General features: G+C 53.6%; 2 protein-coding genes across 2 annotated transcripts; one reads left to right on the forward strand and one right to left on the reverse strand.

Moving 5' to 3' along the window:
* On the forward strand, nucleotides 1-9010 carry ENH_00068150 (SET domain-containing protein, putative; the record flags this gene model as incomplete). The annotated part of the gene is made up of 6 exons (XM_013582417.1): nucleotides 1-300; nucleotides 705-1151; nucleotides 1879-2243; nucleotides 3286-3364; nucleotides 3591-3717; nucleotides 5915-9010. Coding segments are annotated over 6 exons (4414 nt in total), but the record flags the coding sequence as incomplete, so codon positions are not given.
* A 285-nt stretch (nucleotides 9011-9295) lies between these two features.
* On the reverse strand, nucleotides 9296-9700 carry ENH_00068160 (hypothetical protein; the record flags this gene model as incomplete). The annotated part of the gene is made up of 1 exon (XM_013582418.1): nucleotides 9296-9700. One exon carries the CDS (start codon nucleotides 9698-9700, stop codon nucleotides 9296-9298), a length of 405 nt encoding a protein of 134 aa, XP_013437872.1.
* Between the last annotated feature and the right edge of the window lie 300 nt (nucleotides 9701-10000).

Here is a 10000-nt window from a genome sequence, read left to right on the forward strand (position 1 = left end):
CCCCCCCCCTCCCAGCAGCAGCAGCAGCAGCAGCAACTCCGCAGCAGCAGCAGCAGCAGCAGCAGCAGAAGACAGCAGCAGCTACGTGTGCGTGGGCGAACTTAGCCCAGATTCGCTGTGGACCCTCGACTCCGAGGCCCTCGTGTCTTCGCTGCTGCTGCCGCCGGGCGTGCGGCTCGAAGTGGAGTTTCCGACGGAGTTTCATTCCTTCATGGAAGTGGACCGCGTGCGCGTGGCTAGCAAGCCGGAGCTGCAGCGCGCGCTGCTCAAGCTAGCTGCTTTCGCGCAGCAGCTCAACAAGTCCGCTGCTGCTGCTGCTGCTGCTGCTGCTGCTGCGGGGGGGCTGCGGGGGGGCTGCGGGGAGCTGCAGCGAGCGGGGGGAGGGGCACAGCTAGCTGTAGAGGGGTTATACGGGGGGGTGGGGAGCTGTCGCTAGCTAGCTAGTTGGCGAGAGCCGTGTAGGGCTGGAGAGCAGCTAGCTAGCTAGCTAGCTAGCTGGGTAGCTAGCTGGCTAGCTAGCGGGACGAACGGAGATATGAGTCGTTGCACAGCTAGCTAGCTGCAGCAGCCTTTAGCTAGCTCGATGAATCCCCAGCCAGCTAGCTAGCTAGCCAACTAGCTAGCTGCAGCGAACTTCGCCTTCCTTCCAGCAGCAGCAGCAGCAGCAGCAGCAGCAGCAGCAGGAGTTTGTGTGGGCGCTGCAGGCCGCTGGACTTCTCGGCGATAAACTTGGCGCAGAACGCGACGAACTTGTACTGGAACTTAAGTCGGTTTGACAAGGGGGGTTGCGTGGAAGCAGCACTTCAAGCTTTGTGTCCTTCTTGCGTTTCTGCGTTGAAGCGGCGGCGGCAGTGCAGCAGCAGCAGCAGCAGCAGCAGCAGCAGCAGCAGCAGCAGCAGCAGCGGCGAGCGCGCGGGGAAGCGGCCGCGCGCCGCGCAGCAGCTGCAGCTGCGCAGGCAGCACGAAGCCAACCGCTTCTTCGAATTCATGCAGGCCGAGTTTTCGAGAAGAAGTGAAAACTTGAAAAAAAGAAAAGAACAATTAAAAGAAGTTTTGAAACAAAACAAAAAAACCCGCATGCAAGGAGTGCCCGACGGCGACGGAGACGCACTCGTCGACGCCTTCATCGACCGACAAACCGGACTCTTCAAGTCCGCAAACCCTAAACCCTAAACCCTAAACCCTAAACCCTAGCAACAAACTCGAGGGGGTTCGCCGCGGGCTCTGCGCCGGGAAGTCGCGGGTTCTAAACCCTGAACGCTCCACACTAAACCCTAAGCACCAAACCCTAAACCCTAAACACTAAACCCTAAACACTAAACACTAAACCCTAGGTCGCACACGGGCTATTCACTGCGTCGGGTGTTTCTGAGGGTTTCGAGGGTTTAGAGGTTCTAGGGTTTACAGAGGGGGCCTGGGGTTTTGCTTTTATAGCTTTGCACTTCGCCAGCATTTGCGAGGGTCTGAGATATTTATTTAAAGGGTTTACACAATTGCTGCTCTCTGTCCTTGACTTTTAGGGTTTAGGGTTTAGGGTTTAGGGTTTGCAGCCGGGCGTCTTCTTTCATGTCTCTGAGCGCCAGCGTGTTCCTATTTCGGGTTTACTTAGGGTTTAGCGAGGGTTTGTAGCAGTAGTAGTGCAGCGCGGGAATGCTCCGGGAGGGCTGATTAGGGTTTAGGGTTTGCGAGGGTTTAGGGTTTAGGGTTTAGGGTTTGCAGGCGGGCCTTCTCGCTGGTCTCGGGCCCCCAGCGGCGTTTGCTGTACATTTAGTGGCTGGGGCGGAGCGCGTTGTTGTGGGCGAGGGGAGGCGGCAGCTAGGCTAGGGTTTAGGGTTTGCGAGGGTTTAGGGTTTAGGGTTTAGGGTTTAGGGTTTGCAGGCGGGCCTTCTCGCTGGTCTCGGGCCCCCAGCGGCGTTTGCTGTACATTTATTGTCTTCGCCAAAACCACCACGCGAACGTCAAGCTGGCGAAGGTCCCGGGCAAGGGGCGCGCAGTGTTTGCTGCGGATCTCATCTCCAAAGACGACTTCGTTTTGGGTGAAACTCTCTTCATTTTGCTTCTTTTTTCTTCCTTTTTGCACTATTATGAAGTCCAACTTATTCTCCATTTAATGGTGTTCGTTTCAAGCTTTTATTCGCCGTATTTTGACCTAAAAATCGCCTTTTTGTCTCATGTCCGTGGCATGGTGCGCGCAGTGTTTGCTGCGGATCTCATATCCAAAGATGAGTTTGCTTTGGGTGAAAGTAATTCTTTTTCTACTCTTTTTTCTTCTTTTTTGGATTATTGTGAAGTCCAAGTTATTCTCTATTTAGTGGTGTCTGTTTTGGCTTTTTATTTCATTTAATTGGACACCAGAAACTCCTTTTTGTGTTATTTCCCTCGAAAAATCCGCGCGGTTTTAATCTGCAAAGATGACTTTATTTTGAGTAAAACTGATTCTTTTTTGGTTCTCTTTTGCTTTTTTTTGGATGAATATTTGGAGGAAATGAAACCCTTTTTGGTGGTTTTTGATTCAGAAAGTTTTCCCATTTAATTGCTTATCGAAAAAGCTTTTTATTTTTTGTTTTTTCGTCTAAATGGTCTTCAGAAAAAGTTTTTATTTTTTGTTTGTGTCTTAAAGAGGCCCGCGGCGTTTTGCTGCAGCGGTGAATTAGAATGTGATTTTATTTTTGCAAAATTAGTTTTTTATTTTTTTGATTTCTTTTTATTTTTACTTCTTTTTACTTCTTTTTAATTCGTTTTGTTGCTTTTTAATTCATTATATTTCTTTTTAATTCCTTTTAATTCTTTTTATTTCTTCTTGTGATTATTAAATTCAAATTTCACTCTTTTTGAGGCTTTTAGATCATGTTTTACTCTTTAAAGTGATTTAAAACCAAAACATTTTTAATCTTTTTTTTGTTTTTTAGTTTTTTATTTTCTCCTTTTTAATACTTTTCTTTGAATAAAAGTTTTTTCGTTTTAAAGTTTTAAATCAAAAACACTTTTTCCATTTATACTTTTTAATGTTTATTGTTTTCGAAGTTCATCATTTGAAAGTTTATTGTTTGCAAATTTATTTTTTGATTTAATTATCTTCTTTTATCTTCTTTTAATTATTTTATTCTTGTAATTATTTTCTAGAATTGTTTTCTTTTAATTGTATATATATTAGTATATTTGTATGTTTATTATTATTATTATTTATATATTTATATTATTTTCTATTCTTTTTGATATTTAATTTTTTAGTTTTCAAGTTTAAATTGGAATATATTTTTAATTTCTTTTTTATTTTGTTTTTAGAATACAAAGGAGAACTTTGTTCTGAGAGAGAAGCAAGAGAAAGAGACATTCGCTACGACAGGTCTCGCTGTTCCAAGGGGTGGGCGCACGAGGGTTTAGGGTTTAGGGTTTAGGGTTTAGGGTTTAGGGTTTGGTGTTTGGGGGGTGAGGGATGTTTAGGGTTTAGGGTTTACGGGTTGGGCTGCGCTGCGAGGGTGGGGCCGCCAGAGGTTGAGGGTTTGCGGCGAGGTGCGACGCTTGCGGGCCCAGGGTTTAGGGTTTAGGGTTTAGGGTTTAGGGTTTAGGGTTTAGGGTTTTGTTTGCAGGAGCTTTATGTTTTATTTTAAATATAAAGATAGACAAATGAGCATCGACGCCACAGATGAGAGACTGGAGTTTGGCCCCGCTCGCCTCATCAACCACTCCAGGAAAAACCCTAATCTCAAGCCCAAGGTGAGGGTTTAGGGTTTAGGGTTTAGGGTTTAGGGTTTAGGGTTTAGGGTTTGGGGACGAGCGGCAAAGCCAAAGCGAAGGCACACAGAAACGCATGCAGGACAGAAGCAAAGATACAACTGCTTTTTAATCTCTTTATTTATTTTTAATTTATTATTTATTATTTTAATTAATTAATTTAATTAATTAAATTAAATTAATTAAATTAAATTAATTAAATTAAATTAATTAAATTAAATTAATTAAATTAAATTAATTAAATTAATTTATTTGCAGGCGGAGGCTCTCGACGGAGACGCCAACGACTTGCGGCTTTTCTTCGTGGCTCTCAGAGACATCCACGAGTGCGTTGCAAACCCTAAACCCTAAACCCTAAACCCTAAACCCTAAACCCTTTCTCTTGCCGCAGGCGCAGCTTTTGCGGAAACCCTAAACCCTCGTGCTTCCGATCTCGGGGGCTAGACGAGAGCCTCAAGCTTTGGTCGGCCTCCAGGGGCAGTCTAGGGTTTAGGGTTTAGGGTTTAGGGTTTAGGGTTTAGGGTTTAGGTGGGCTGTCTTTGTAGGGGGGAGGAGCTGCTGGTGGACTACGGCGAAAGAGACCCAGAGGCCCTGAAGCAGAATCCGTGGCTCAATGAGTAGCTGCTGCTGCTGCACTTGCTGCTGCTGCACTTGCTGCTGCTGCTGCAGCAGCAGCAGTGGCTGCGCATGCAGTGGCTGCTGCTTCACTTTGCTGCTGCTGCTGCTGCAGCGGCAAGAGTAACAGAAGCAGCTAGAGCAAGTGCGCCGTAGCACGACCATCTCGAGCAGCAGCAGCAGGCGCTGCAGCAGCAGCAGCTGCTGCAGCAGCAGCAGCTGCAGCAGCAGCAGCTGCAGCAGCAGCAGCTGCAGCAGCAGCAGCTGCAGCAGCAGCAGCAGCAACAGAAGTTGTTGCTGCAGAGGGAAGTGGATGCACACCTCAGACTTGGCTTAGCAACTCTGGCTCCAGCAGCCTCAATAAGAAAAAGGAGACACAGCAGCAGCAGCAGGAGACACAGCAGCAGCAAATGGAGACACAGCAGCAGCAGCACGAGACACAGCAGCAACAAGGACAGACAGAGCAGCAGCAAAAAGAGCCACAGAAGCAGCAAAAAGAGACAATGAAAAAAGACACTAGAGAACGGCTTAGAGACAAATGTAGACAGGCAGATAGCAGTGCGAAACGGAGAAAAGCAGCAGCAGCAGCTGCTGCTGCTGCAGCAGCAGCAGCTGCTGCTGCTGCAGCAGCAGCAGCTGCAGCAGCAGCAGCAGCAGCAGCAGCAGCAGCGCCTTCAGAGCCCCACAGTTGCCAAGCTGCGCCTGAGTGGCTGCGCAAATCCGGATCTTGCAGCAGCTAGCTGCTGCAGCCTGCTGCTACCTAGCTAGCTAGGCAGTTTTAAAGATAAAGAGCTAGCTAGCTGCAGCTAACTCGCGGGCTAGCTAGCTAGCTAGCAGCTAGCTCGCAGCTAGCTAGCTCGCAGCTAGCTAGTAAGCAGCTAGCTGGCAGCTAGCTGCAGCTAGCTGGGCCAAAGCCTTGTAGGGGCAGTGGGCTCTTTAGCCTGAGACGCATTGGGGCGGCTAGCCAGGAGGTGCAGACATGGGCAGCAGCTAGCTAGCCAGGCCTAGTTAGCTGGCTAGCTAGCTAGCCAGGCCTAGCTAGCTGGCTAGCTAGCTGCTTTGTTGGTTAGCCAGCTAGCTAGCTATTCTGCCAGGTCTAGACAACAAGCTAGCTGGCTAGCTAGCTAGCGAGCTAGCTGGCTAGCTAGCTAGCTGGCTAGCTAGCTAGCTGGCTAGCTAGCTAGCGAGCTAGCTAACTCGCTAGCTAGCCTGGCCTATGAAGCGGGTTGCCTAGCTAGCTAGCTGCCCAGACGCGCTGCTGTGTGGCTAGCTGGCGGGGAGCTGCCAGCTGGCTAGCAGCAGACGCTGCTGCTGCTGCTAGCTAGCTAGCAGCAGCAAATGCTGCAGCAGCTGCTGCTGCGCCTCCCCACAATTAGTGAAAGGCAGCAAACTAATTAAAGACAGCAGCAAGAGCCCAAAGCCCCATTGCGGAAGCCCCAAAGCCCCAAGGCCGCATGCATGCGGCGGCTATCTCGCAGCAGCAGCAGCAGCAGCAGCAGCAGCAGCGCAACAAAAGCAGCAGCAGCTGCAGCCTTGCCTCAGTTTTGCTGTTTTGTGCTCACAGAAACCCCGCAGCAGCAGCTCAGGGCTGGCAGCAGCGGCCGCGGAGGCACGACTGACTGCAGCAGCAGCCGGCGCAGCTGCTGCTGCTGCTGCTGCTGCAGCAGCAGCTGCTGCTGCTGCTGCCATGCTGCCGCAGCAGCGCACTGGGGCTGTTCGAGTCGGAGTGTACTTGTCGCAGGCCCTTTACTTTTCAGGAGACACTCTGCGTTGTCTCTTGACTCTAGAGAATGCAGCAGCAGCAGCAGCAGCAGCAGCAGGGCCCCCAGCAGCAGCAGCAGCAGCAGCAGCAGCAGATTGTGAGGCTGGCTGCGAGATTGCTGCTGTGATTGTGCAGCTTTGTGGGGTGCTGACATGCGCGCGGAAAGCAGCAGCAGGAAGGGACTGTCTCCTTGCTGCGCTGCAGCAGCCGCAGCAGCAGCTATATAGGCACCTGGCTGCTGCTTGGCTGGTCAGCAGCAGCAGCTCCAGTGCAGCAGCAGCAGCAGCTGCTGCTGCTGCTGCTGCCGCGGCAGCAACGGAAAGGGGGACCCTGCCCGACAGGCCCCCTGTTCGCCCCCCCGAAGAGCAGCAGCAGCAGCAGCAGCAGCAGCAGCAGCAGCAGGACCCTGCAGCAGCAGCGGTTTACGGAGACGGCAGCAAGTTGCTGTTTATATCTGAGCCCTGCGTCGTTGCCAGAGACATCCGGCTGTCTCCCCGCAGCAGCAGCAGCAGCAGCAGCCACAGCTGCTGCTGCGGGACCAGGCCACAGCAGCAGCAGCAGCAGCAGCAGCAGCAGCAGCAGCAGCAGCAGCAGCAGCAAGGCCGGCTCTCGTTTGTTTACGAGTGTTTGCTGCCTCCCTTCTTGCCCCCCTCTCACCGCTCTGGAGTCTATGCTTATTTCTTAACTGTTCATTTGCTGCGGTCTGCTGCTGCTGCTGCTGCTGCTGCTGTCCCCGCGCATGCAGTTGGCTGCTGCCCCGTCTGGCTGGGCGGCTGCGCGCTCCCGGAGGTCCCGCTGCTGCCCACGCTGGGGCCCCCCATTGTCCCTGCTGCTGCTGCTGCTGCTGCTGCTGCTGCTGCAGCAGCAGCAGCTGCTGCTGCAGTAGACCCGCAGCAAACGAGCGGCGCAGAGCCGCCAGACGCGCAAACGAAGGGGACCAGCAGCAGTGCATCCCAGCAGCAGCAGCTGCAGCAGCAGCAGCAGCAGCAGCTGCAGCAGCAGCAGCAGCTGCTGCTGCAGCAGCAGCAGCAAGGCAGCGACTCAGGCGGCTCCGAGCGATCCAGCTGGCTGCAGCTGCCGGCCGCGCTGCTGCCGTTTGCTGGCAGCAGGCAGCGCGCAGCAGAGCCAGCAGCAGCAGCAGCAGCAGCAGCAGCAGGAGACTCGCCTGCGGCAGCCCCGGAAGCAGCAGCAGCAGCAGCAGCAGCGGAGGCAGGCAGCAAACGAGGAGACCCCATCCTTAGTCCCCTGCGCTTTTGCTTCAGAAGCAAAGCTAGACAGTTGCTGCTGCCAAGCAGCAGCAGCAGCGGCTGCGGCAGCTGCTGCTGCTGCTGCTGCCGCCTCACCCCCTGGGCGGAGACTCCGGGGCTGCCGCTGGCCGGAGAAGGCGCGCAGCTGACCAGTGGACCTCTGCAGCAGCAGCAGCAGCAGCAGCAGCTGCAGCAGCAGCAGCAGCAGCAGCAGCAGCAGACCTTGCCGCTAGAAGATGCACTGGAGCTGTGGAGACTCGGGGGCTACATTCAAACATACGGGGAGACACTTGTGTCTTCGTTGCTTGCTGCTGCAGCACCCCCAGCAGCAGCAGCAGCAGCAAAGACAAGGGCGCCAGCAGCAGCAGCTGCAGCAGCAGCAGCAGCAGAGGTGACGGCAAGAGCAGCAGCAGCAGCAGCAGAAGCAGCGGAGCACCTGTCGCCGCAGCAAGCTGCAAGCCCACAGTCAGCGGCAGCAGGATCACCAGAAGCAGCTGCAGCAGCAGCAGAAACACCAGCAGCAGCAGCAGCAGCAGCAGCAGCAGCAGAAAGGACGACAGAGGAAGGGACAAAGAACCCGGAGACACCGTCATATAAAAGAGGAGACACCGAGAACTGGAGCAGCAGCAGCAGCAGCAGCAGCAGCAGCAGCACGACAGCAGCAGCAGCAGGGGAGCCCGCAGCGTCAAGCGAGTCTCCCCACAGCAGTTCCGGCCGCAGTAGAAGCAGGAGCAGCAGCAGAAGCAGCAGCAGAAGCAGCAGCAGAAGCAGCAGCAGAAGCAGCAGAAGCAGCAGCAGAAGCAGCAGCAGGAGCAGCAGCAGGAGCAGCAGCAGAAGCAAGTCGGGTTCGTTTTCAGCGCAGCTGGAAGTGCTGCGGTGCATGGCGGAGGGCGAGCTGCAGCAGGAAGACAGCAGCAGCAGCAGCAGCAGCAGCAGGAGGGCGGACAGCTTCCGCGTGAGCCTGGAAGGGCTGCTGCTGTGCAACTTGTGGCTGCTCAGCAGCAGCAGCAGCAGCAGCAGCAGCAGCAAGCACCCCACTGTTGCTGCAGGAGACTGTCTCCGTCTTTGCTTCGACTTTTCAAAAGCCCTTTGCCCCACTTACCAAGTCACTGTGGCCTTGGTGGCGCTGGAGCAGCAGCTGGACCCCCTGCAGCAGCAGCAGCAGCAGCAGCAGCAGCAGCAGCAGCAGCAGCAGCAGCAGGCGCGCATTGTGTGGAGCCAGAGCGAGTTCGTGCTGCACAGAGAGACTGTCTCCTTGGTGGCCTTCGCGCCTGCTGCTGTTCCTCCTTCCTTCAAGACGGATTTGCTGCAGGTGTCTTACTCGCTAGTTGTGAGGTTTACCTGCCCGCTGCAGCAGCAGCAGCAGCAGCAGCAGCAGCAGCTGCTGCTGCTGCAGCAGGGGCTGCAGCAGAAGCTGCAGCCGCTGCCGAGGCGAGTGCGCCCCCCCGATGTTGTTAACCTCGTCTGGGAGCTGCCAGTTGTTGTCACCCCGGGGGACTGGGTGCAGCAGCAGCAGCAGCAGCAGCAGCAGCAGCAGCAGCAGCAGCAGCAGGAAGAGTGGTGGCTGGGGGACCTTCAGCGACGCTCCAGCGGGGTGTCTGCGCTGCTGGGCTGCGCTGCTTCCCGCGCCCGCCGCGAGCTGCTGCTTTAACCCTAAACCCTAAACCCTAAATCCTAGATCTCAGGCGGGCAGAAACCCTAAACCCTAAACCCTAAACCCTCGCGAGCACTGCAGCTTCCGTTGCGGTGTATAGGCACCTTCGAGTAATTGGGGTGTACAGACACCCCAGTGCGTTGGGGTGTATAGACACCTTGTAGCTGAATAGGAACTTTTCCTTAGCGGTGTACAGACGCAAGATTTAGGGTTTAGGGTTTAGGGTTTAGGGTTTGGGCCCTCTGGGGTTTAGGAGAACTTAGGGTTTAGGGTTTACGTCGACTAGAGAGTCAGCCGCCGCCCCAGAAGCTCAAAGGCAGCAGCAGCAACAGCAGCAGCAGCAGCAGTGCTAGCACCACCAGCAGCTGCTGCTGCTGCTGTTGCTGCTGCTGCAGCGAGCAGTGCTGTTGCAGCAGCTGCTGCTGCAGCTGGTAATGCTGTTGCAGCTGCTGCGGCAGCACCAGCTGCTGCTGCTGCTGCGTCTTTTGCTGCTGCAGCTGCAGCTAGCCATGCTATTGTTGTTGCTGCCGCTGCAGCTGCTGCTAGCACTACTGGTGCTGCTGCTGCTGTTGCTAACACTGCTGCTGCTGCTGCTGCTGCAAGCACTGCTATTGGTGCTGCTGCTGCTGCTATCACTACTGCTGCTGCTGCTGCTGCTGCTGCTGCTGCTGCAGCAAACTGGCTCATGCCGAGTCCGAAGGCTGCATTTTGTTCTCGAGGAAGAAAGGATGGCGGTTTATGCTTTGGAGCCAATCAGTCCATCTGCAGCAAAATAAAAATAAAAATAAAAATAAAAATAAATAAAATAAATAAAATAAATAAAAAAAAAAGATAAAAAGAGAAAAAAGGAAATTAAAATGAATTAAAAGAAGATAAAAGAAAATAAAAGGAGATTAGAGGAAGCATAAAGAGGCAAAAAGGAGAAAAAAGAAGCAAAAAGAGCAGCAGCAGCAAAAAGAGATAAAGAGACGCAGAGCAGCAGCAGCA

The sequence above is a fragment of the Eimeria necatrix genome, genomic scaffold, assembly GCF_000499385.1.
Source record: "Eimeria necatrix Houghton genomic scaffold, Enh_scaff640, whole genome shotgun sequence".
NCBI classification, from domain to species: domain Eukaryota; phylum Apicomplexa; class Conoidasida; order Eucoccidiorida; family Eimeriidae; genus Eimeria; species Eimeria necatrix.